We start from the raw sequence: 27,868 nt of genomic DNA on the forward strand, positions 1-27,868 counted from the left end.
TCCGCTCTTTCTGGGTCTGAAAATTAAAATGCCTTTGATAAAGGCAAATCTGGAATCAGATGGTTCATTTCAGGTTCAGTATCTGCCTCTGATATTTTTAGGTTGCTAGAAATGCTGCCAAAGGAGGATCAGGCCTCTGAAATGCTGGAACATCCTGTTACACCTGTGTGACACACAGATCATCCTTCTTAAAAGCCCTCCATCTTTCCCATCTCCTCTTTATGTTGCCCCATCTTTACAGACTATAACTAGGTGTCCAGATACTAGTGCTGTGCTGTGACATTGACACAAGCTGGGAGAAAGAGGTCCAGTGCTTCAGTAATACTATTTTCGATGGGAATTAGATGCCAGCAGCCATCATACCTCAGAGGATCTAGGTCTGAAAGACCTTTCCCCTTGCAGAGCAGTAGTACACTCAAAAAGGGGAAGGGGCCAGACACAGAGAAATGCTCATAAGCTCATCTCCTTGACCCAGATTCTCCTGTCTTTCTTCTTATTTGTCAGGCCCTGCCATGTTATTTTTCATCTACGTCTTCTGTCATACAATTATAGGATTTTAGGGTAGTTCAGGGAGGAAGGGATGGCCAGCAGTCTCTAGTTCAACCTGCCGCTCAAAGCAGGGTGAGCCATGAGATCAGACCAGGTTGCTCAGAGTTTTAGCCAGCTGGGTCTTGGAAACCTCCAAGGATGGAGACCGTGCAGCTGTCCTGAGGCCCACATCTGCCCCTGTGGGAACTGCATTCCCTACCTGACAGATCCATCTCATGAAGCCCCGTCTCTCCCCCAGCTGTGCTCCTGCACCATATCCCAGGAGGTGGTGCCGATGGGGACCACAAGTCCTTATCTCCTTCAGTGGAGTCACTTAGGAGGTGACTATGCTGAGAGGGCAACTCACTGACAGGGAAATCATTCCAACCTTCCCAGCTGATAGCAGGATTTTAATGAGGGCCTGACTTAAATCATTAATTCGCAGCCCTCAGGCTGTTTAAAGAGCTGTGATAATGGGCTGAGAAGAAATTACTATCCATTTTCTCTTGGCAGGACTGTAACAGCATGACATGGCACCCGTCAAAAAACTGGGGAAAGAACGGGCATAATTTTCAGAATGAGAGAAAGACAGAAAATCTACCCAGAAGAAACAATGACAGAAGATTCCTCCACATATGCAAACACAAAGAGGTCAATTTAGATTTAGTTTTTTTAACATGCCTTTATTGCTTAAGGACATTTGGCGAGATAGCCATAACATAAACCTCACGTCCAGCATTACTTGGCAATGCATTTCCCAGCTGGAAAGAAAATAAATTGGATTTTTTTCTTTGTGCTAATGCCACATTTTTTGGATGCTATTTTGGAAACTAATCAAGAGGTGGCTGCTCAGCATGCCTCTTCTTTCTTGATGGCTTTTTAGTGCAAAAGAGCCAGCAGCAACTTTCTGAAGTCCCCAGAGGTATCAGATCGGACAGCTTCGGCTAACGACTCCTTGTACATTTGCTGGAACTTCTCCTTTATTGCTGGCAGGTCACTCTGAGGAGACACCAAAAGCCTCTTTAGAAAAGTGGGATGTGCTTTGAGTATATGCCCTGCTCATACCAGGACCCCTGGGGTCTGATCCAAGGTCCACCAAACCCAGTGGGAGGAGGAGGGGAGAAAGCAGGAGACCTAAAAACCTTGGAGGACTTGCAGCTTAATGTTTGGATTTAAGGTAAGCTCCTGTCAGATGGTGCGGTGAGGGGGTGCTAGCTGCGAGGAGGGCCTGTGTGGAGAGCCGTGCTGGGGCAGCCAGGGGCATCTCTGCCCAGTGCTCAGTGGTTCCACGCAGGCGCAGCCTTGGTACTGGACAAACTCGCACAGGTCGCTGCAAGCTCCTGAGGCCACTCGTGGTGACAAGCAGGGAAAGAGGCACTTCCGGCAGTATGGCTAAAAGCGAGTTTTGTTCCACCCACAAGAGTAGTTTTCTGGTTACCACGGATCGGGGCGGGGGGAGAGAATTAAATGCCTTGCTTTGAGCTTTCCTGTGAAAAGGCACCCATGGCACGGTTCTGATCTTTATCACTGGGATTTTAAATGTTATCATGATTGGACTGTGTCTTAACAGAGAGACTACCCTGGGGACTAATTTCTCACACTGCCGATCATTGAGAAATATGCTCTCCTTGTCCCTGTGAACGACTTCTCCTCTATGTCAAGGCTGAAACAGCCCTGCTGTTGCAGCCTACACAGCTTACAAGGAAGGAAGACTTAAAGACTGTGTTTAAGATCTCAACTGCCTTGCGCAGCTTTGTGCTTTTTAAAATGACAATTATCTCCTTTGGCTCTTTATTTTTCTTCCCTCCTCCCCATCTGTTTTTCCCAGCTGGAATCAGAGAGAATTGGCAACATATGTTTATAAGCAATTCTCAATTTGGGAACTGCTGCTTTATCATTACTTAACGAGGAATTTACTTTTAACATCCTACTGGGGCCAGACCTCCCTGTGGGCTAGTTTTAACCAGGTACAGTTGACTTCACTTGAAATTGCCTGCATGCTTTCTGGTTCAGTTCTTTTGAAAACAGAAATAGATGCAACATCAAAATTAGATTTGCCCAGGTACAAAAGCAGAGTGTGACCACTGATGTCATTGGGCTGAAATGGGTTGATTGAGCACATGACCTAGCAGGACTCACTCCATACCCCCTACATTTGTATTTCTCCCAGAGCTGATTTGAGGTATTACAGGTCACAGGGTACCTTACCTCTGCCCTGGTCACAAGGATGCGAATCAAGGTCTCTTCATCAGTCCCAGCTCCTTTCATTGACTTGTGCAGAAGTGAAGCGAAGTAACCTGGGCAGTCTTTGGCACAGCTGACTAGAGGAAACAGTAAGAGGCTTTGTTATACTTGTATATTTGTACTTCGTGATGTGTCTTCAATGAGCAGGAAAGAAATAAAGGAAGCTCTCTAGGGTTTATGCTCAGACAGACATATGAGCTGGTAGGGCTCTCATTCTGTGACTGGTCCCCTATCAGTATTCAAGGAAAAGTCTCGGAGTCTGAATGGGGATGTACGTTGCTCCATGGGGAAAGCATGTTACACAGTGAAATGAGCAGCACTGAGTACTCTGCCATTCCACAGTGAAAATGAAATGAGTGAGAACAAGCATGTGCCCTTCTGGAGTTCCTCTGGCCTATCCATTCTTGGGGTAGCTGCTCACATTGCAACTCACAGGGACAAGATTTGGGAGAGCCCAGATCCAGACAGATAACAGCAATACCAGTAAGCAAACCAGAGCCAGGGCACAGGCTGAAACGCTGGTCACAGTCATCCCCAGTCCTAAATTGCTGTCAAGGGCCCTGTACATTTCTGTGGTGGCTGGCTAGCGCGCTTCCAACAATGTCCAGGCATTCGCTGGACATTATCAACAGCCATGGCCTTAGTGGCAGCTTGGAGGTGGCCACCCTGTGTTAGAAGGCAAATAATTTAGCTGTGTGGAGTGCAGCTGTGTCTAGCAAGTTTTATTTCTAAAATCAAGGGGTCCAAATCACTGGTGAAAACTGGCTCTTCTTTTCCTGGCAGATATGTTCACTCAGTTTAGGGCACTATCTCAATGTCTGTCACCAGGCTGTACACAGATCCCCAACAACCAATGTCAGATGACGGCAAGAACTAGAAAAGAAAGCTCTTGACTTTTTTTTTTTTTTTTTTTACCAAGAGTGAGATAAGCCTTCTCCAGATCTCCAGATGTTTCACTTTTAATGGATTCTTCTATGTCTTTCCCACACACCTACAAGGACAACAAAAAAAGAGCCATCAGAGCAGCGGTCTGTACATGTCATCCTACTGCCATAAAACCAGCATCAGATTTAGGATCCAATGGCAAAAGGCCAATTCAAATCCTTTAGAGCCTTTCCAGGGGAGTAATTCAAGGGTAAATGAAGTAATTCCCTGGTGTAAGTGCTCACAGATCCACTGGTACGTAGCAAAGAAGGTCGATGCAGCTAGGTAAGGCACAACAGTTAAGAGATTGACAACCTAAATCAAGCAGTTGCACAAATCTGAGGGCTTCTAGAACAAAGAAGCTGTAGCTTCTTCTTGAGTGACCCCTAGTCAGAAGAAACTGTTTGAGCTTCCTCTAACCCCTCCATCAAAGGCTCTGGATGGCTCCCACACAAATAAGATAATTTTTGGAGCTCTACCAGCTCTATGAAGTTTTGTTACTTATTGTCTTTGGCTTCCCAGGGAAAATTTACAAGCACAGCAGTTATTCCTAAGTTTTTGTATTATTCTGTAAGAAAGGGGAGAAACAGGCTACCACTTCAAAACAGAGTTTATCCTGACTTTTGTGAACTTCATGAACCTCAAAGCCTTTATTTTGCTCTGTTTTGCCTATCAGGATGGCCCTGCATGATTCGAGACTCTAGTGGACTTTTAGGTCGGAGCTGGGAGACCATGGGTACAAGGCAGGAAGGGATACCTTCTGAGGATTTGGGTTTAATTTCTGCAAACCCTCAACCTGGTTTAGATCTGGGCCTATTTATCTTTCCAAATGCAGAGAAGGACTGGCGTTTGCGTGGGTCTAATCTTGGCCCACTTCTACTTCAAACGCAGCCAGGCAGGATGTGGTGGATTGGTTTGGGCAACCTGATCTGCTTGGCTTTAGGAATCAAAAAGCCAAGGTAGCTTGGCTATCGGAGCGTTTAACTGAACCCCCAGGGTTTCGGCCACTCCAAGAGAGTATCAGTTAGTGACTGGTTTTGTTCTCCTGCCAGCAACAAACCAAAACTTGGATTAAGCTGCAAACATTTTTGCAACTATGGGTTCCTTATTATGCTGACACTGAAATAGGGCCTTGACTGGCTTTTTTTTTCATCTTCAGTGCCTAAATTTACAGTTTTCTGATGAACTCAGAGTCATCCTAGGGGAGTTCAGGACTACGAGCCAGAGGCTGGAGGGGGGACCCTCTCCTGAGAGTAAGTGTCTCTGCTGAGCTTCCACCTCGCTGCCAGGAGAAGGACCTTGGATTTCCCATTGCTTTGTCTGTCTCAGGTCATTCCCAGGTGAGAAGTCTCAGTGATGTTAGCTCCAGGCCCAGGCATGAGTAAAATGTCTCTGGTAGGTGACACAGGGGGAAGTACCAGACAGCCGGGATTCTGCTGCCTACTTTGTCTTATGCTTGGAGACAGAGGAGAGTGAAGCAAAGTACCCGCACAGCCTGTCTGCCTAGCGTGGGCAGAGAGGAAGAGGCTGGAGATGTGCCTCCACCCAGCCAATGTGAGCGTGTGAAGAAGGGAGATCAGGAGAAGAGATCTCGCCAGGCTCTGCTTTGGAGAAGAAGAGGAAAAGAGCAGAAAAGCAAAACCTTGCTTCAGGACAGGAGTTTGTGAGCCCATCCCTTTGCTGGTCCTCCTGCAAGAGTGCGGACACCCACCATTGTGCAGATGTTGGAAGGAAATGACATTGTGATATTTATTGGGCTGGATGTTGTGTAGGTTATGAAGGGGAATAGGTTCTTCACTGGCAGAAGATACGGCTTTTATTCCCTATTTCCAAAAGATCAGGATCCAGTTGTACAGAAATATTTCCCAAGATTCTTAAAGCATTCAAGAAGTTTTAAAATGGCAAAAAAAGGACTGCCTGCTCTCCATGTCATTGTAGGGTCTGCTGACTACATGCTGGGCCCTACGCAAATCACATCACAGAAGAGAGTAACTCACCTTTTCGTAGGCTTGAAAAGTAGCTCTCAGCTGACTATAGCTTCTCTTTGCTAAGACCACATTGAAAGCCAGCTCCTCTGTTCCCCACTGGCCTTCTCCTGCCTTAAAGATTACATGTTATTTTTTTGAAGTACTTGTTTATTCACAATAGAGACAAAAAGTCAGCCAGAGCCCTCGATCCACCAAGCTCCAGCCTGTTCCTCCCTCGCTTCATGTCTTTACGCTGCCATTGCCCCCATACTTGGTGTGTTTAGTCACCCCCGAGGCAGCCCTTGTTGTGCAGCACAGGGGAAATGGGGATTTTCCCACAATTGCACTTACTTTATACAGATCTGTGGCATCTTGCTCAGCGAGCTCTGCATTGACCTGTTGGGTCTCGTCTCGGCTTGCCTACAGGAAAGGACATGACAGTAAAAAAACCAGTGCCGGTGACATTTCGTAGTGGAAGGGAAGCTTGTCAGCTCGAGGGCCTCACAAATATTTTGGTTATAGTTTTGCTGCCATCTGCTGACAAATGCCTAGTAACGGGGCACGGTGGCACTTGGTGGTACAGCTTTGAACGGTCTGTTCATGTTAACCACAGTCCCTGGTTTTCCTGACTTTAGAGATAAAGCCTACTAGGACTTAAATCCAGTTTTATTTACTGTGTGCTGGGACCCTAACAAGATTGCAACTCTGATGCCTCTGGAGCAAGAAGGGGCTTGGTAGCTGCACAGCAGTAGACTGTACTCTGTGGATGCTCCCCTGTGGGTTGTCCCCCTTGTCCCCAGTGTCCTTGCCATGCCATGGGTACTCCTGCTGCCTCCCCCAGCCACCACATGTCCAGAGGAGAAAACAAAATCAGAAGAAAACCTGGTGTGGGTTTAGAGATAGCTTTGCTTTGAGGAGGGCCAGAGCAGAAGAGCACCAGAGGTCCCCTCCCACCTGAGTCGTTCTTTTGTTCTGGTTTGTGCTGGGTTTTGTGGGTATTTTTCCACTGGTGGGAAGTGGTAGCAGGTGTGGGCAGGCATTGGGGTGGTAATGGGGCTGAGATGCACAGACAGAGCTGGGACAGGACTGCCCCAGCACAGCGTTTGGTTTCACTCTCAGAGGGCTGAGGTGCTGGGTACGTACAGCACCCTGGGCTCAGACCACGAGGTTTCTTAGCAAAGCAGCTGGTGTATCCATCATCCAGCTACTGCAAAAAGGTTCCCAGTACCTGCAGTGAAGTGCTGATGTGGTGTGGTGCTGGATATGCCCTGATAACTGCAAAACATTTTCCTGACTAACCCATATACTCTGAGCATTCACTAACACTGTAATTCCTGGTAGAAATTATGAAGGACTAATCTATGAAAAAGATCTATGAAAAATTATGAAAAATGATTTTCACTCCTGAAAATATACCCCAAGAGGTTGAACAGAGCTGTATGAATGCTTTCCAGAATGGGAACTGTGGTGTATTTAGCGATGTGACTGTTAGATCTTTAAAGCTGCTTCTATTTATTGAATCTTGTCATTTCTCAGGGCTGTCTGATCAGACTGGCCACCACGTTGCATTTCTAGGTGTGATCCTACTCTTTTTAGTTATACCGTGTCTTTATAGAGATACTAATATTTTTCTTTATTTCATGTAGGTGGTTTAAAATAAAGTGTGTTCTAATGGAAAGTATGCTTTTTTGGTGAATGGAAAACCAACATAATGGCAATCTCTTTCTTACTTGTTCTGTATCCATCTGAATTGCAAATTCCTCAGCTCAGACGGAAATCAGATTTTGCTGGTTTGGTGCAGAATTCAGCATAATGTAGCCATGACCTTGAATGGGTATTCTAGCCATTACCATGGTATAAATAATAATAAAACAGTGCCGTTGTTTTCAAAGTATCAGAATTCATAAAATATTACTTCTGATTTTATATAACCCCTTTAGTTATATCTAAAAGCTGTAGATGTAGGCGGTTCTTGTCCTGAAAAATGCCTTTTGCTTACTATAATCACCTCGTTATTATATTATATATAATTACGTTATTATAAATACCAGCTAATACTTGTTACGATTATCCAGGGTAGATAGGATAGAGAAAAGGAAGTATTTCTATCAATCAGGTATATGCATAAGAGGAAAGTCCCCAGCCTTACCTCTAGCACAGTGACTAATATCTTCCGTAGGGAGCCACTTGTGTCACTTTTAACATCAGACTCTAGATCCCTATCAAAGACTGTGGAGAAAAAAAATCTCTGAGTGGTCACCCAGTGATAATGGCTTTAAATGAACGTGTTTGAAAGACAATAGTACTTACGCCGTTTGTATGCCTCCTTTATGTTTACAATTTCCTAGGCAAATAAATCAAATAAATAAATAAGCAAATTAATAAATACAGAAAAGCATTTATAAATAAATAAAAATAAACAAATGTAAATATTTAATTAATAAATAAGCAAACAAACCCAGTACCATGCCTGTGTTGCTTGAAGCATAGCAGGCATAGAGGCAGGAGAAGCTGAATTCCCACTCTCCACTCAGGGCACAGAGACGCGGCACAAACCCAGCCCGGTTCAGGACACATCTCGATGGAAGCCCAACTCATGCAAGCATCCCTCTGGTTTCACTTGCATTTAGGTGTAAATATCTGTCTCATAAATCTCTAAAGGGCCAGTGTCAAGAGGATGGGGCCAGACTCTTTTCAGTGGAGCCCAGCGACAGGAAAAGGGACAATGGGCCCAAACTGCAACACAGGAAATCCCATCTGAACATGAGGAAAAACTTCTTTACTCTGAGGGCAACAGAGCACTGGAACAGGCTGCCCAGAAAAGCTGTGGAGAAACCTGCTTGGATGCATTCCTGTCCAACCTGCTCTAGGTGAACCTGCTTCAGCAGGGGGGTTGGACTAGATGATCTCCAAAGGTCCCTTCTAACTGCTATCATTCTGTGATTCGGTGATTCTGTAAGCTGAAGGACTTTCTGAAGAGGATTACATTCCCGTACCTGGCAGGACCACCTCTGAACGGTCAGAGTGGTGCCAAAGCTGCCTTTGAACAGGCACCTGGGGCTTTCTCTATCATCGGTATTGCTTCTGTGCTATCCCCAGGAGACATGAGTAGGACCAAGGACTGAATTTGAATCACACTGCGATTAACTCCTGCAAGAATTTCAGTCTCAGTATGGCACCCATATGGCTACAGCCACTGGCAACAGGCATTTCATTCATGGAAGCTGGTCTGATCCCTCCTCCCCCTCCTGGGGGGATGTTTTCGGAGAGCTCTTTGCCCCGCTACCTAGGGAAGGTCACGCATAAAAACGACCAGGGTGTCCCAACCTTATTGTTTCGTGTGCAGAGAATCTCAATCAGCAGCGACTCATCCGTCCCAGCACCCTTCATTGCCTTCTGAAGCTCCCGGGCCTCATACTCGCAGGGCAGGTCCAGCAGAGCCAGCACAGCCTTCTCAAAATTCCCGCTCAGGTCTCCCTTCAGGTCCTCTTCCAAATCCTGCAGGGATAGTCAGAAGGGTTAGTGCAAATGTTTCAGGGAATTTCATGATTTCAAAGCTGCTTCTGTACAAAAAAACGGACAAAAACATAAAAAAGGCTTTAAATACATGGACTTTTTATTGCAAAACAAATTCCCTAAAAATTTTTGTTTCACATTGAGTGAAATGATCGTCCTATCTTCAAATACCAGCCAGTATCAGTCCAGTTTTGACTCTTGTTTAAATAACTACTGAGTTGTTTAAAAACACTAGACTCCACAGTCTAGTGTTTTTAAAAGCTTGACAGGAGAGTTTACTCTGAAACACAGTGCAGAAACTTTCTGCTTCAAAAGAGCTGCAACAGACGGGATCAGACTTACTAAACTTCTCTTCCCGTTTTGGTTCAAATTGACTTATTGGAAAAAGCAACAAATTTCTACAAAGTGCTTTGGTGCCGACCAATCAGCATTTTTTCCGCCAAAAATAAAAAAAAAATAAATTCAACCTTCTACTAATGAGCTACTTAATTCAAAATTTCACAAGACCCCAGAGACCTAGCTAGTGGACGCACGCTGAGCAGGACGCCTACCGATGATTTATTTGAAGCTCTATCTGCAGCTGACATTTCCCGTAGTACAGGAAGTACTTGACAAATTCAGAACAACAAACGAGGAGCCCAGCTCTAAGTCTATTGTTCTTAAATACCCTCTTACACAATCGCAAGTCAATGGATTCAAGTCAGAGGCTGACATCGGCGTTGCACCTCGTTTCCTCCACTGGCAGGAGAGAGAAATGGTACAACGTGCGGCTCCTTCCCGAGAGATTCAGGCTGCCCAGGCAGGTGAGAAGGGTTGCTACGTGCTGATGTGACCGGCATTTCTTATGGCATTTGCTCATTTCTAATGCTTATTTTTATTAATCCTCATTATAGAACTAAATCTATAGAATTTATGTAACCAAAAACCTTTATCATGCTTGCTGTAACTGTTACAGAGTGAGGATGCTGAAACACTGGCACAGGTCACCCAGAGAGGTGGTAGATGACCCATTCCTGGAAATGTTCAGGGTTGGACGGGGCTCTGAGCAACCTGATCTCATTGAATGTGTCCCTGCTCATTGCAGGGGGTTGGATTAGATGGCCTTTAAAGGTCCCTTCCAACCCAAACTATTATCTGATTCTATGAATCTATGACTCTATATAGAAGGCTTTCAGGTTCAGTGCTGCCTGTCTTAGTAATACTGATTAATGACTAATGAGCAAGCAGACCTTAGGAAAATACCATTATAATAATAAGCTCTGCAGGATTCAGCTGTTTACCTAAATAATGTATTCGAAGCTTTACTTTTCTCATTGGAAACTTTATTTTTCTCACATACAAAATCATTAAGGCAGTCTACCTTTCCTCCTCCAGAGATCAAGTGCCCAATGAGACTTCTCAGTTTTACAATGTGTATTCTACTTCATCACTGGAAGAAATCAAGACTACATCTATTAAACTCAACAAAAATGTAATGATCTAAGATCAAATAGTTCCTCTGAATTTGCGTCTGGTCTGAGATGGATTCTGACTTAAAATTTCCCTTTTACATTTATTCCTTTTCCTGAATGTGCTGAAGATGACCACAAGCTGAAATACTTTTTATTTCAGTTATGAAATATTTTCTAGCTCTCCCAACTTTGATTAAAATGCTGTGAACTGGCTAAGGCTGATTTCAAGAAGACTCTGAGGCTTAAGATTAGAAAGATAATTGATATTTTAGGAGATAAAATAAATTGCTGAATCGAAAACTAACTAGTGTCCTCCTTAAATCCACTGTGCCCTTGATAGTTTCAAAAGCAGAGGCCTGTAGGCTATATTTCTAGCAGGCATGTAGTATGAAACAGGGGGGGCATTTATTTCAAAATACCTTGCTGTACAGGGCCTTGTACTTCTGTTTTATTTGTTGTCTCTGCTCCGACGTTCGACTCGACAAGACTTCAATAATTTTCTTTTCATCAGTTCCTGAAAAAGAAGTTGCGCATAGGAATTATTTAATCAGGAATCTAATGCAGAGGAAAGAAAACGTGGTCTCTAGACATAAAAGAAGCACTATACATATATCCTCATTGGTGCCAACTTTAGGATTTCACAGAATCACAGAATCATCAGAGTTGGAAGGGACCTCTAGAGATCATCTAGTCCAGCTCCCCTGCTCAAGCAGGATTGCCTAGAGCACATTACTCAGGACTGCATCCAGGCGGGTCTTGAAAATCTCCAGGGAAGGGGACTTTGTAGCAGCTAAGATTATTTTGAGTTTATATTTAGCTGTAGTCAGCTACAACGTTCAGACCATAAAATAAAATTTCACCGTCTTGTGCTGCTCATATTTTATCAGGGAAATTGAGTCTTCTGTTTAAGAAGGTCAGACACTGCTCCTAAAATCTGGGTTATGCCAGTGCGTGTACACCGACATACATGTTTCTGATGGCAATGCTTGTTTGAGTAGTCCTGAGGGATCAGCCACCAGATCCAGTTCATTAAGCGCGCAAATGCTTGTGCCGGCACAACAGAATGGGTTGTGCTTTGCACTAAATGGAGTCAGGAAGAGAACCAGCCTTCGTGGTCTGAGTCTCTGCTGACGTTGTTTTGCTTGGCAAGAGCAAGTGAGAGTGAAGCGGGAGCATGGCGTGCTCCGGTGATGGCCATCTCCTGGGAACCCACGGGGGAACAGAACACGCAATGTCCCTCCAGCAAAAGCCCCGGGGCAGCTTTGAGCTGTAAGTTATGCAATGGATGGAAGCAGCTTAAGAAAGGCAATGACCTTGTTCTTGTACTTTTCTTGCCCTCAGCCATATAAACAGATGTTTGCACTAAACAAAGCTGCTGGAAGGCACTCGTTATGTATGTGGCTAAAGGGACAGGACTGCAGTGATGTTAGTTGGATGCCCAGAAGACACAATAGAGTAGCTATTGCATTAACACACATGTCCTGGAGCACTTCCACCTCAGGGCCAGCAGCCTGCCTCAGGCATTATTTCTTCAAGACAAGTATTGAAATGGAGAATGTGTATCAGGAGAGACCTATGACTCTGCATGTGATGGGCACTGCCAAAATACCCGTAACATATAAAGGATTTAGATGGGAGATCAAAAGCATCAAGCCATACGCCAGGTCTGCTGATGCATGCACATCACACTGGTGGACACTGCCCCACGCTCTCCTTGTGCTCTTCCATCTGTTGCATCCATCTACTGGGCTTTGGGCTGTGCTTCATCTCAAGCTCTCGGGAGCAGGGATGAACAAGAGTTTCCAAGGAGCTACCAGTATAAAGGATAAAAATACAAATGATCTTGGCATTCAGCAGCAGCTGGTGCATTTTCATCCCTGCATATGACCATCAGGTACATACAGGACAAGTTTAGGGCACCTTGTCTAGTTCTTCCTCTTTAGAACCGAGGCAGAAGGCAGGGGCCAATTTTAGAAGGAAAAGCACTCCTATCTGACAATGTGGGGTTAAACTCTCCGTCCTCTGGGGAACTGTCTTGAGGGGGCTCAGTTGATACCACAGGAACAATTCCTAAAATTCAGCACTTAACTAGTTGATTCTGAATGTCAGTGCTATACCAGGAAGAAATGTTTAAATACGTGTTTACTGTGCAAATGCCTGGAGTGAATGAATAACTTATTGCTCTGGTGTGCTTCCTGGCTGTTCTTCCTCTGCTGCACATCGTCACCTCCACAGACCTGAGGATCCCATGAACACTGTGCATTCCTCATTCACACCAGTGCACAGTCAGCCAGCTTACTTCAAACTACCTTGGAAGATGGTGGGAGGCAGTATTTTCAATTAAAAATCACCAGTGCAGACCGAGAGCACCATATATTCCTTTCGGGTGATGGAGCTACAGTGGGCTCTGATGGACATATGGAGGTGGTGATGTTTTTTACTGGTCCTTGAAGGCCTGGGGAAGGACATATAACCATGACCTTAATCCAACCTGACTAGCTGGACCGCACTTCATGTTCCTATCACAGGGACCAAATATCATGTTTATTCCAATTCTCTGGAGCCAAGCAATTAACAAACTAGATCTTACCAGTCTTTGAGAAACAAGCTGGCTTCCTTCCCATTTATCTTAATCATATAAAAATTCATGGGTGCGCTTGATCTTTGAGTCAGTAAGAGACAGAAAGCATAAAGATTACCTGAAACCGGTTGGAACCGTTGTTTTGCCCTAAGTTTATATATATGCTCTTTATAAATTGAATTGCCCTTTGCAAAGAAAACAAGAGCTTTCTTACCCGCTCCTTTGCAGGCGCTATGTATTTTCTTGGCATCTCGGTCTGCATCAAACCCATGATGATGGCGTTTATTGGTTGACTAGGAAAACAGAGGCACAACAGATACGTGGGAAACAATTTTGCATTAGTCTCTCTGAATGACAGCAGTTTGGGCCAGGTTCTTGCCCGATCTTTGTTCACACCATCTAAACCATGAAGTTCAGGCTGGGCTTTGCTGAAATACTGTATCTACCACTAGGGCTCCTAGAATGGATCCATGAATAGCTGCCACCATGTGACACACGGTGCTGATCCTGTTTAACTTTGTTCTGCCAGTTCAGGCTAACTCAAATATTTTAAAAGTAATAACTCCATACTAGGCATTTTCATGCCAGATCAAATATTATTTGTTTGTACCACTGTAACAATAGGCCAACATAAACGCCTTATCAGATGTACATAGAACCAGACCCCATCTATGCAGTATGTTTGTAAGTACTAGTTTACGATCCCAATCAGCTGAGTAAAAACTGGTCCTGCAAACCTTTCTTGCATTGATGCATTCATGCAAACAAGATAATTGGAGACATATAATGTGATAAAGCTGTTTTTTTTTTTTTTTTATTTTGGCAAAATAGTACCTGTGGTTACCTTGAGCTAAATCTATCGGGGAAAAGTCCACAGCCACAGCAGCAGTTTACAGCCTGTCATATCAATGTAAACAGAAAACCATGCCTGTTCCTGCTAATCTGACAAGCTGGGAATCACAAGGGCTGAAATGCTGGTACACCCTCTATTCTGCTCTTTCTCAGACAGGGGTAGAAGTGTGCGAGACCGGGAGGGCAGCAACATTTTCAACCCGTGTAGTATCACAAATTGGCCATTTTAAATGCATAAACTCTAAAATAATACTGGAAAATAGGTTCTGGGCTCCTAAATCAAGTAGAACTATATGCACACCACGGACTCAGGGGGTATAAGTGGGCACTGCAAGTGCTTTGGCATTCCCATCCAAATAGCAACATGTGGATCAGGCTACTTGCTTTGCAGGGCTGCCACGGACTGGCACCACCACTGTTAATTAAGGGTTATGACACCCCAGGGCACGGCAGCCTGCTTTTAAGCCCTTCTGAAAATGCCACCATCCTGCTGAAGAGCAGAATAGGCTAAATGGCTGATTAGCCTCCTTGTCTTTGGGGACAGCACAGGGAAGAGGTGATTCCTGAAGGACATTAGGCACAAGATTCTGCTTGTGGGATAAACAGAATGGAGCCATATGGCTGTGGGCCATGCTCTGCAACGTACCCGCCTGGGCAGAGAATGACCTGTTTTATTTACAAGTATAGATATAGCGTGGAAGCGTGTTTGTTGGTATTCTTCAAAAGTTTCATCCTGTGATCTACCAGCACTGGAAGAAGAGCTTCAGCTCTGGATAAAGGAGCCCTCTATCAAATGACAAAGGGTTTTATCTCAAGGAGAAACCCCCAATCCAGTCCCTATCCTGTTTTACCAATGCACCTTTGTGACAGACCCAAGACCATTTAGGTACCTGGCTTTTCTAATGCAGTGAGCAGCTAGGATTCTATTTACTGCTAATAGTAGCTGCTGCAGTGCAGTCATCTTGCTGAAATCAAGTTATTTTTACAACAGTAGCAATTATTAAGGTACAATAACAATGCGATAATTTTTCTCAGTCTCTGCAGCACAAGCTAACACTTTCATTGCCACATCATTATCACAAATGTTGCTTGTAAAAGTGTACCCTACTGTATGCTCTGACACACACACGTGCTTCTCTGAACCTTTCAAATAAAGTGGAAATAGATGCATATAAGTAACTAATATTTTCTAGAGGGAGATTTTATTTAACGGTCTTCAAATTTCTCAGGAATTTTGTCAAAAATAAAAGAGAAAAGCACAAAGTTAGAAAACTGATACACTTACTGTCTTTATCCAAAATAAATTGCATTCACATCATGATAGGGTGCACGTGCTTCTCCTTTGATGGAATCATGTACAAAAAATATCTTTTTACACAACATGCTTGAAAACTAAGCAGTTCTAATTTCTTTCTTTCTCTTCTGATTACTACACCCTCATTTCCATTCTTGTGAGAATACAATTAACCTTTGTTCTCTATAATACCAAACCAAACAACAGCTAACCAGACTCAGCGGGGGATGGATCTGGGGGAACAGAATGATGGGATCCCACAATACGACCCAAGCCTATTCTGGATATACAGCCCCGGGATGCGAATGCTGCACACACAATGGGCCTCTTTGCTGGAGAGTCGTACAGGCACGGTGTTGATGCAAGGAGTGTGGTCCGGGTGCTCCTCAACACACGGTGGAGTCAATGAGCATCATGGCGGAGCCTTCAGGAGGATGCTGTGCTGCCCGTTTGATTGAGTGTGCCCCACACACTGCACCGCGCGGTGCCAGTACAGTTTTCCCCTCTCCATAATACCAAGTTTAACATGCAAAGTGTCTTGAACACTTCAGTCCAAACTTTAGCATATGATAGTTAGTATCGTTGGATAATGCATTCCTAATTACTTCTTGCATCTGTATCATGCACCCAATGGACACTGTAAGCTGGACAGACAGCATCCCTGCCCTTCTGCTGCACCATGTGGAAAGCAGCTGTTTGTAGGAACAGGGTACAATATCTGAATGGAGTCAATGACGGTGACACTAAGATGTTATTTTGGCTCTGTAGTGTTAACACGCTTTCCAGATGATGTTCATGCCACTCATACGGTTGATCCCACAGTCTGTGTTAGGCAGCCAGTACTGAAGTTATTCTAAGGTTGTTTGCAAAGCATTTCTTTGTGAGGGCAAGGACCAGAGAAGCAGCTGAAAAATCAGCAAAAAAGGGACAATTCTGGAGCACAAAATACAGAGAAAAGTGCTAATGTATCAAATGCATAGATCTGACTACTTTGTAGTATCCAAGTGCTATTCTAATTCATAGACCCCCAAATTCACTCCAGCAGTATTTGAGAACTGTTGCACCACATTTACTTCTTCCTGACCTTGGGACAGAAGATGCACTGGTGAGAAGTGAGAGGAAAAAGGCTTTGCCGGGCATTCCCTCCCAGTTTTCAGTCATTCAGCCTGGATGGAAACACTTCCACAAACCCCAAAGGCAAGGAGCTGGTTTGTAGTTTGCTTTGTGTTACCCACCAGCCGTGCTGGGCTGTGCGTATCGCCCTTGTCACGCCAATGCTGCCGCCTCCACAGTTCCCACTGCCCCAGACCTATCACAGGTGTAGCTGGTCCTGGTAACGGTATTACAGGACTTTGGGAGAGTGGTTTGCTCTCTTACGCCTTGATGGCTGGTCAGTTATGCTCAGGTTTTAGCAAGTCCCTAACTTCTATGTGCAACTTGTCATTGTAGCTGTTGTGTGTAGCACAGTTGTAACAGGTAGCAAAATGGTAGCACCAGCAACTGTAATAACTTTGTGCCTTCATGAGGATTCATAAAGACATAAATAAAGAAACATACTTCTTTTCAATGCAGAAGGGAAGGAATGCCTGTTTCTTAGTGATGTTCAGGACACGTTTGTTTTAAAGCACCAGAGGAATCTATTGAGTCAGCTCTGCTAAAGCCTCAATCTTCAAATAAATCATTGTAAAACATTAAATGATGCACCGGGGATATATCATTCTTATAGTACTGTGTGTAACACTAGTATCAGCTTTATAGATAGGAAATCTGGGTGACTGTCAAGGCCAGCCCCTGAGTCATCTAGAAAGCCCTGGTTAAAATTCACTACCTGCCTGGTCCCAGCCTTGTTCTTGCCCACTGACACAGCCCTCCCATGCAGGAGAGGGAGAGCTGTTTCAGAACTGTACTGCTTCCTACCCTGTAGATTCTGACTGGTAGGTTTTCCTGCAAAGAATAAATGGCAAAAGAAATTGATGTTTAATACCATTTGTAACTTGTAGGTGTTCTTTCAAAAATAAGGGCAGAGTCACTTTAATACAGTTCTTGGTTTAGAGTTAAGATCTTAGATTAGATTTGAGTACTTGATGACTTACAAGCGTCATAGCAATTTTGGTGATAGCATGATGTGGAGTCTGAAATGTCAGGTGGATAGATTGCATACAAATTTTGCAGCTGGACATAGCATGTAAATGAACTTGCTCTCATAGATTGGCCCAGCTCCATCTACTCAGTTACTTATTTTTTTTTTTCTACATTTCTCTTCAATACCTCTATATTCATTAACGTAACCAGAGTTCTGGTTGTAAGAAATCCTCTTTTCACTTCCAGCCTAGCTGTATTCATGGCCTACGTCCATTTGTTTTTTCTTCCAACAGTGTTCCTTAGCTTGAACAGTTTTTGCCTCACTCATGCATATTTTTAGACAACACTAATTTTCCCTTGCAGCTTTGGCTAAAATTGTCACAAATTTATTTCTGGTAAACTGGATGAATTATAACTAATCTAAAACTAACACTTCTACCCTGCTGTAAAGCACATCAAGTAGTTTTTCCTACTGTCAATTACATTTGACTTTAAGGAGATGTAAGATGAGTTTATAGTTGAAGATGGTCTGCAATGCTTAGAGAAGCATTTGGAAACTGTTCTTTGATATATCAACACGTGGAGCCCTTATGGCGCACAAATAAACAGTTTAACAAAAAGGTCAGCAAAAACAAGGCAGACATGGGGGCAGGGGGAAATAAGAGCTCTGATGGATTCAAGGCATCAGCAGTTAGGACTGGTGGGATGCTGCAATACATTGCAGGTGTTTGTGAAGACAAAATCTAATATCTTCCTTTAGCTAAAGACAATTAAGCTTGTAGTAGATACAAAGTGCTCATCTGTCAGTAGACAAGAACAGAAGAAACACTACCATGAGCACAGAATCATAGAATCATAGCATCATTTAGGTTGGAAAAGACCTTTAAGATCATCGAGTCCAACTATAAACTTAACACCGCCAATTCCACCACTAAACCACGTCCCTAAGCGCCAGGTAGCTTCCTGTATTGCAAATGAGAGACAGCGTACCTACCTGAGCAATCACAGCTATTTTTTTCATTTTCATAATCTGAAGCACATGCCACAACCATGCTCGGGAACAGAGGTTTATGGAGGAGTAATGTTAAAACCACTGAAAGGTTATCTGCTCGGGGTGCTGCTGACAGTGCTACCCTCTGCAGCTCTAACACAGATCGATGCTGATAATATGCATGGAAAAATGCAGACACAGACCCTTACAAGCAAATTGCTAGGAAGAGCCAGCAGGAATGTAGCTGCTGACCAGAGCAGTCGAGAAGCAGGTCTAGTAGTGACGGGCAGAGCTCTAAAAAGGGCTGGATTGATCCAGGGATGTTGAGTGCCTACCCCAGTCTTCATTTTTGCCAGGTCCATTTTATGTGTTTTATTTAGTGGATATCTAAGTTCAAGCTTCTCTTTGGTCAATGTTTTCATTTTTCTTTGGCTTAACAGAAATAAAAATTAAATCTCAAAATGGTAGCACATAGAAAGGGCAGACTGACCCAGCCATGCTCTTTACAGCATTGACACCTGCACATGAGTGGGGTCTGGAATAAAATTTAGGGCACTATTCAGTTATCTAAATGTAGGTACCTGGTGCCGTTAGAGGTGCACCAGGGTAAGCTGCCCGCTGCCTGTCAGAAATGAGTGGTCTCCTGTGGGACCTGTATCTGTTAACCTGGTGCAGAGGTCTCGCGTACCTGAGGGCATCACCAACGGTTACTGGAGGTGGGCAACAGAATCATACCACACATCTTTCACCAGTTTTCTTTTTCTTCACATAATTTTAATTATGTTCACCAAAATGCATTGGAGAAAACCGAGGTTTAAAAAAAAATGACATAAACCAGTTCCATGTGCAACAATCTGAGCTTACCTTTCTACCAAGCAGGTGAGCTCATGCCTCACTCTTTTATTCAGAGGATTTCTAATACAGTCTCTCTTTTCTCAATATTTTCAAGAAACCTACCAGGCACCTAATAATTTTGAGACTAACAACCTGCTGGTAAATTCCTCTAAAAATTGTCCAACGGGTTCAAATATTTTTAGCTAGGGTAACAGATATATACACACCGCAGTGTCATGCATCCTTTTTCTTCAGGAAGCCAACCCCCAAACAATCCATAATGTCCCAAAGGTGAGCACAGGAATGCCAGAAAAGCAAACAGACAAGCCAAAACAACTGAAAACCCATCACAGATCGGAAACTGTGGAACCTGTTGCGATTTCTCAGTTCTCACCGTGCACAGTCACAGAGTCACCAGTTCAAAGACCTTTGGGTAGCCTGGTCTCCAACTAACAAACCAGTTCTCTTCCAGCTCAGCACTGCCAGAGCTGTCAGGACTGGTTTGGGCAGAGCTGATCTTGCTGTAGGCAACGGGTAAGTGAGCTGACACCTCAAGGTGCCTTCCAATTCTATGATTTTCTGAACGCCTCTTTTGTGTGGAGAGAAGAATTTATTTTCTTTGTCTACCAAGAAACATCCCAAACCATCTAATCACCTTGTTAGGATAATAAACAACAGGACTGGGGTGTTCATCTCATTAGTTAAATTGTATCTAATATACTATGATCATGGAAGACAGCTTTTGGCAAATCAGCGCCTACGTGATTAATTTTTTATCAACACACATACACTCAAGATTAATTATTTATCCTGGCAGAAGCCTTTAATAAGCTATAATGCAACCGGAATCCGAGGTTAACTAGACTAACAGTACTGGACCGAGGAAAAAAAAGGGCATGTTGTCTTGATCTTGTGGCTTTAGTCTTCTACATCACACGTTGTCAGGATAACATCCTGTTAGCAGAGCAAACTCTGAGCTCTTACTCAAAGGGATAGTCTCAGTGACAAACAGCCCAAATCTCATCACTCATTTCCAAGCATTTCTGTGTGTTAAGAATAAAACACAAGAACAAAAATGGGAGTAGGCTGTGGTATTTTGGTTCTGATCTACTTCCAAACGCAGACTGAAAACACGATGCTATATTTGTACTTCACCAATAGTCTGATTTACTAGAACAGACATTTCCAGTCATAAATATTTTTTTCACCCTGTTGTAATGCTACATTAGGGCCCTTTGAACTGGGTCAATTTTTGGATCACAGCAGACGGTATGAGCATAACAGGAATAGTCAAAGCCTTCTACCCCTATATAAGGTATATCATTCTTTTATAATATCATCCCCTTATTTTAAACCTATGTGTTCCTAATAGAAAATATATCTGCCTGCTTGTGTCAGTTAAAAATGCAGTTGAGGCTGGAATGAACATCAAATGAGAAGAGGAAAAGCCATTTCAGCGGTAGCGTCCAACCTGCCTGACAAGCAACATACCTCCCTCACCCATGGCAAAGAGCCTGGAGACACGTATCACACATCTCAGAGATGTGGGTGGGAGAGCTCTCAGAGCCAGCAGGCAGAGGATCGCCTCTCCAACGGGAGCCTCTGGCTTTGCTGTGGGATGTATGAGGGCCCTGGGCAAGGTGGCAATGGGGCCCAGAGATCTGTTGCTCTTTTCAGTGGCAGCGAGGCCCCAGGACACCATCACAGTGTCAGCCAGCTTGGCACGGGGCTGCAAATATTCCTGGGGGATAAAAGAGTGACTTGCTCAGAAAGCTCCAATCAGAAAGGGCAGAATAGCAGCTAAAGCCCATTTCATTTCAGTGCGTATGTACTTCCATAAGAAAAACTTTTAAATCTTAGAGCTCTTTAATATAGTGGAGAAGCAAAAGAAACAAAGATCGATTACTGGTAGGCAAGGTCGGGTCTCATTTAGCTAGGAAAGCCTGTTAGGCATGAGGATATCTGATCGTTAGCGGATGGTGGGTTCCTCATCTCCTACCACCTTTGCATCAAAGAAAGATGTTCTTCTGCAAGCTTTTCCTCAGTAAAATTCAAATAATTGGGCTCAATTATTCAGGCAGGAATTTATGTGAAATGTAAAGGCTTTTAGCACACAGTTCAGAGTAGATGGGCGCTAACATTTAAAAACAAATAGAAGCAAACAGCTGCAGCACGTTGTAGTGGGGCAGTATCAGCCAAGCACCAGGGCTTGTGCTATGGCAGTAAAAGGTGGGGTTGAGAAACACTTTTTTGATGTATGTTAATTGGCAAGTGCTACCTTAAGGATTACGTGTCCTTTTGACCATGAGGTTTCTTCCTCTGCTGTTTTGTAAAACGTACCTGTCATTTTTGTTTGAGTAATTTACTCAGTCAACCACAATATGTAACTGGAAAATTGCCATCTGCCTCCTTAACTGCTCAGAGAATGGTATCGGTGTCTCCGAATGCCATCCACCATCTGCCAGGCAGGCTGTCACTCTCCCAAATCCTTACAGCTGTTTTAGGTCTAACAGCTGTATGACAGCAACACGCACTGTCAGGCTCACTCGTTGGTGACAGTTTGTTCCTATCAGGAACAAAGCAATTTCTATATGAAGTATAACACAGTGGATAATACGACGTATGTAAGTCATGTCGACTAGACTTCATTACTTAACAGCCTTTGCAATGATTCAGTGACTCCTTCCAAATCAAGACGTGCAAATAACCTTATTTGCTACATCTAAGACTAAAACTACAGTGACAACAAGATCCTAATAAAATTAGTGGCATTTACTTTTTCCTATTACAAACAAGTGGTAACAATGAAGGTAATTGCTCTGGCAGTTATTTAAACTGCAAAATGAAAACCATCTATCTACTACAACGTCCCTCCTGTTTCTAAATAGCTGTTAATATATCATCTCATAATAGCTTATGGCTAATTTTTTTACCCACTCAATTTATTCACACTCATCACTATGATAGAGAAGTCCACAATTAAGAGAAAAAAAAGTTTGGGGGGGTTCTCTGAATTTTATAATGTCCAGTTTTAATGTGTCCATACCTTCTTGTGGCTGCTCCTTAATGCAGATTACTTTTAAAATCAGAGTTAGCTACTAGGGTACCATGCAGTGGGAATGCCAAAGTTTCAAAACCGCAGCTTTTATTTCTAGAGGGCTCAATTAATCTGCTTAAATACATACAACTTTGGGACGTGTCAGAGCACCCGCATTTGCGTGGGGCTGGCAGAAGTGACACAGGGCTGACAGGGACCTGACTGCCCTGGTGTGGCAGCTGAAGCTGAGGCAGGGAAGGATTCTAGAAATCACCAGAGACACCATCCCTGTGTTTAGTCACGAGTCATGCCTCACATCACTTCCTTTTAATACTTATGTTGCAAATGGAAGCCACAAAAAAAATGGCAAACAAATGGCTTTATTCACCTAGGACAAATCTAGAATTCCAAGTCTGGAATAATTCTCTGTTACACTGGGCGAGGACTTGTCTACTTTTATTTTATTGACCTTAATGCCTGGTTGGAAAACACTTTGTTTGCTGGGCCAGTAGGAATAATGATAACTAAAATGACTGGTATCTGGCATATCCTGCCTCTTTTTCAGCTGAGATATCCAATCTCTGACTTGCATGCTGATAAAGAGATAGCTCAAGTGTTCTTATGTCTTATCAAAAATTTTACACTCATCACCTCAACTAAGATTTGTGATGAGTTTTGGTAAGTTAACATTGATGGAACTGGAGTAAATTCTTGGGTATGCCAGCATGAAAGCTAACATGACTTAAGTATACTTACATAGGGCTGAAATACATGGACACAATCTTTGGGAACACCATGCTGACTCTTTCATGTATTCTAAAGCTGAATTATGTAAAAGGAGAAGAACTGGAAGGATGTTGCAACCCATCAGGGAAGCCCCAAGATGACATGCTTCTCCCCTTAGTCCCTTCATTGTTTTTAAACATTCCTCTGCAAGATGCATTATCTGGACACCATCATAGACATGTAGAAGGGCTGTTACTAGACAGACATTGCATGTTTAATGTCTGACAAACCAACTGTGTCTACTGAACTTGGAGGTTTCTGTGCCTAACTCCTTTCCACCTCACAGGATGGAGGAAATCTTAAGATACTCCCAGGTCAGCTGAGTCACCCAGAGCGGCAATAATCAGTCCATTACTTCAGTCAGTAGTCACAGTTAACAATAAAGGCAGAGTAATTTTTCTGGATAGTAACAACAGAACTTGGCAGAATATACTAAAACTGTTGTATACAAAGAAGAGCATCAGAGTCCAGATATTTTGGAATTTTTTATGTTTTTGTAAAACATAATTGTTTGACCTGTTCACGTGATGTAACACATAATGACCCTTTGATACTTCAGATGGGTTCTTTCTTTTTGCCATAAACTTGTAATAAATTTTTCATGGGTAGATGCTTGTTAACACCTACCACAGTTACACTCACAGGACAGCCTCAGACCTAAAATGAACAGCAAATATCCTGGATAAAAGGAGAACATGGAAACAAAAAGAATCTGCCACAGCTCTTCCCCAGTGTTGGGTGGCTGAACAGGAAGATATATTTGTCTTCTGCTGACTGTGGGCTTATGGCCAGGGACTGAACAAGAATCGACTGTCACTGAATATTGGTCTGCCAGGGGAAGGAACAACTAGCAATTGTTGAGCTTTGTGATGAGATAATAAAATCATGCTATGGTAAGTAATACTTGTACTAAGGAAACATTTCTACAAGGATAGAAATGTCCATAGGCAACACAGAGGACCTTGTGATGCTTGTGAGTTTATCTCCAAGAGGACCCCTCAGACAGATGTGCTCTCCAGGTTATACTTATTTTTACCTTCAAGTTCTCAAACCATCTGGCCCATGACAACCTGCCACCCCATTCTTACATTATAGTCCTCCCTGGTAGAAGGTTTGGGCTGCATTACAATGAGAAGATGAAACTTAAGGGAGCCCCAGAGAATGTCAAAAAGTGGTTTAAATTTAAAACAAAGAACTCTCACACACCCCAAATTAATTCAAGTCACAAACATCATGGAGAACAACAGAACAATGCATAAAAAGTCTTCTTGGATTCTTGAGAGAATGTTAAAATACAATTACACAATTTCACAAAAGTCAAAATCCATCAAACTTTTTAAACCATATCACCAAAACTATTGCTGCTATTCCCAAAATGTCCCCAAAGCACCTTGCTTACAGCAGAGCAGCTACCCAGATTTTCAGGTGGATTGATTCTATTTGTGGTAGTTTTGAAGACAGCAGAAGTACAGATAAGCTTGATGCAAGACTGCAAATAGAGTAAATAATTAGAGACTAAATCTCTCAGGATGTGCAGTCAAAAAATTTGTTTGATTGTAGAAAAAGGGACCAGATCGAATTCAGAGAGCAAAAAGCATGTGGAAATATGCAGATTTGGAGCTGTAATGTTGCATCAGGTGCAGCTCTTAATCGAGAGCTCAGTTTCTAAGAGAAAGGTACACTTTAGAGCTGGTTAGAAATTTTTTGTTGAAAGCATTTTTTTCAGTAAAATTTGTTACTTTTGCTCAAATTAACATTTTCAGGAAGATATTAATTTTGATGAAAGCTCCATTTTAAAATGAGATATTTTGATATAGCTGAAAAGTTCCATCTTAACATCCACATAATGGAACCTTTTATTTGAACAATGCTTAGCTTTCAGTGAAAACTTCATTTAATAATGATGTTTTTCAAAAAAGTTTTAAAGCCTAAATCCATTTAACCAAATAAAATACCTCATTTGACACAGTTCATTAATTTGCTATTTCTCTCAGCAGAATTTGGTCTATTAAAAAAGATTTCACTCACAAAATTTCAAAGCAGACAAAATTTTGGAAAGATGCAGTACCCAACAGAATGAAACAAGACAGTTTTACCCAGCTTTCCAGTGTCAGTCTTGCCCATGAAACAGGAGTTGCCTTTGTGCACTGCAGTGCTTCCCAAAGCCACCATAAACTACAGCAACATGTGCTGCAACACCACAGTTCATAAAAAAAGTGCTTACTAGCTCATCTGCTGACAAACTGGTAGTCCCTATGGTTGGTTTCTGTATATCCGCTGTGAGTTTGTAAGACTTGCTCTGGAGGTTTAAAAAACACAATACATAAGACACTCATGAACCTATGGTTGCAAAACATGAGGAGAAAGAACAAACTGCAGCTGAAAAGTTCTGTTAAGAATTTAATATTTTCAGGCTGTTCCAGAAGCGGTTCTCTGATGCAGATGCAGGCATTTCTCCAAGGTTACCTGTAATTTCTAAGGACAAACACAGAATGATGCAATTCCCAGATGACTCGTGGGTTGAATCATGGGATTCTATTCCAACATGGGCTCACACTTCTTCCCACTGGACCCTACAGCACAACTCCGGCGTACTGCACCTACATCCAGGCTACCTAGTCCACCATGGAGTTCACACAACTACTAAACCTGCCTGAGATGCTGTGCTGAGACCTCTCTTGCCATAGATAGATCTCAAATGGCTAGTTTAAATCTAAATTGAATATGCTTGCTCTATGCTGCATTCAGTGCAGTGTCCACTGAAAGGCTCTCCAGGGTCAGGACCCTCAGGAGATGCCTGCCAACAACACTACGAAGTGTGCTTACATGGACACATGGGGCTGTGCAGCGGGAGCTTTCTTGGCCTTGTTTCCTATGCAAAGATAGGTTGCCAAACTGCTCGCTTCTCTCCCCTTACACAAGCAGCCAGGCTACAAAAGGATGGTGTGGAGATGGGACCATGTACCCTTTCACAGGGAAACATAAAGCTCCTTGGCTTAGTAGCTGGAGCTTTGCGCAAGTGGTATGGGCTCTCTTGCTCACTCTGGCAAAGAAAATGTCCTGGAGAGGTGGTCCAAAAGCAGCAGGTGCTCGGCATCTCTCAAGGCCTTGCTGAATTTGAATTAAAAAAATAGCCACATAGTAAAGTAATATAAATCTTAGAGAAATTAATGTAACATTAGCCTGTATCAGCAAGCAGGCTGTCGTCTAAAAAACTGCACGTTTTCAGACAGCATTCAATGAGAAAATGCGCTGCTGAATAAATATTGCCTTTTGTCCATTAGTTTTAAAATTGGAGCTAAAACCCACCAACTTCTTCAGCACAAGCTACTTAACTTTCAGAAGCACCAATCATTCGCAACTACCACACAAGCTTTTGACAATCAGGTTGTTTTGAGGTTAAATATCTTTATGCAGATTTAGATATTTATTATTAAACACCCAACTGTTAGCAAAAATTGTCTCAGTCAAAACTCATACAGTAATTTGATGTATTAAATCCTGACACCTGGATTTTAATCAGGCCCTTCTGTGAGCACCACACTTTGAGACTACTCCTGTCCCTACTATTCAGTGATAAAGTTGGCCAAATTTTGAAAGTGTTCCCTGGCCTTTGGGACAGGAAATTTTTCATACATCTTTAGGGAATTATTTTAGTGTTCAGAATGTTCCAACATAAATTTGCTAAACTAACTAAAATGAGTTTTCCCATGACATCCTACACATAATTTCTTTTTCTCAAACTTAAAGTGCTGCCCTTTTTAACTAAGCCACAATGAGTGTTAAAACATCCAGAATCTGTGTTATAGTAATAGTTTCATTATTCATGTACTGCAAGTAAGGGATGTTACCTGCTATATACAAGTTTCCCAACCACACTTAAAGCAGATTTTGAGGTTAAAGCATCATTTGCAGCTGTATTAATGTCATTTAAAGTGAAAAAGGACAAAAATAAAACCAGGAAGTTGTTGCATTCTTGAAAATCCAAACTAAATAACTACTTACATGTGAACTGCCCATTTTTGCTAAGCCTGAGTGTGGAAGATGATACAACTCTTCTGCTCTTCAATAAAACACGCATTCAGATGGAATAGTCAACTTTTACTAGAGCAGCTATATCCTACCCAACCCTGGGTTAATCAGTAACTTCTGTCATTATTTAAATTCTAGTCATTTCAAGGTGGGGCGTATTCATCATTACACGGTGACTTTATTGTCCCTACTATCTAATATCACATCCTGTTGGGTTATGGAGCTGGCTGGTTTCTCCAAAAAGAAAATCAGGATTTCACAATATAACCCTTGAGATTATACATACTCATTTATCTTATTGTTATTACAATGATTTAAAACATATAGCTATGGTAGTACCCACCATGAGCTTTCCAAATATTTTAGAAGGAAAGATGCCTCCTCTGAAGACTTTATATTAGATCTGGGATTTAGTGGTATTTAATATGTCATTGAGGACCCTCACCTCCTACAAATATTTTGAACAGAATCTCACTGCTTTTACTGGGTTTACATGGCAAGGTTTTGGTAGTGGGGGGTTGCAGGGGTTGCCCCCATGCTGGACAGAGACAGTGCCAGCTGACTCCAAAACGGATCCACTGATGGACACAGCTGAGCCCCATCAGCAACGCTGGTGGTGCCTCTGTAATAACATTTAAGAAAGGGTAAAAAATGCTGCACAGCAGCTGTGAGAGGAATAAGAAAAATTTGAGAGAAACAGCCCTGCAGACTCCAAGGTCAGTGAGGAAGGAGGTGGAGGAGGTGCTCCA

General features: G+C 42.8%; 1 protein-coding gene across 1 annotated transcript; it reads right to left on the reverse strand.

The window, feature by feature from the left end:
* Nucleotides 1-1,292: 1,292 nt before the first annotated feature.
* Nucleotides 1,293-27,107, reverse strand: ANXA13 (annexin A13; the record flags this gene model as incomplete). Its single annotated transcript, XM_082479947.1, has 12 exons — nt 1,293-1,527; nt 2,737-2,849; nt 3,688-3,763; nt 5,694-5,795; nt 6,015-6,083; nt 7,813-7,892; nt 7,974-8,007; nt 8,991-9,161; nt 11,050-11,144; nt 13,426-13,504; nt 25,312-25,386; nt 27,093-27,107. The coding sequence occupies 12 exons, from the start codon at nt 27,105-27,107 to the stop codon at nt 1,408-1,410; spliced, it is 1,029 nt and encodes a 342-aa protein (XP_082336073.1). The 3' UTR covers nt 1,293-1,407.
* Between the last annotated feature and the right edge of the window lie 761 nt (nt 27,108-27,868).

The sequence above is a fragment of the Vanellus vanellus genome (assembly GCF_965231255.1).
Source record: "Vanellus vanellus genome assembly, chromosome: 2".
In the NCBI taxonomy this organism is placed as follows: Eukaryota; Metazoa; Chordata; class Aves; order Charadriiformes; family Charadriidae; genus Vanellus; species Vanellus vanellus.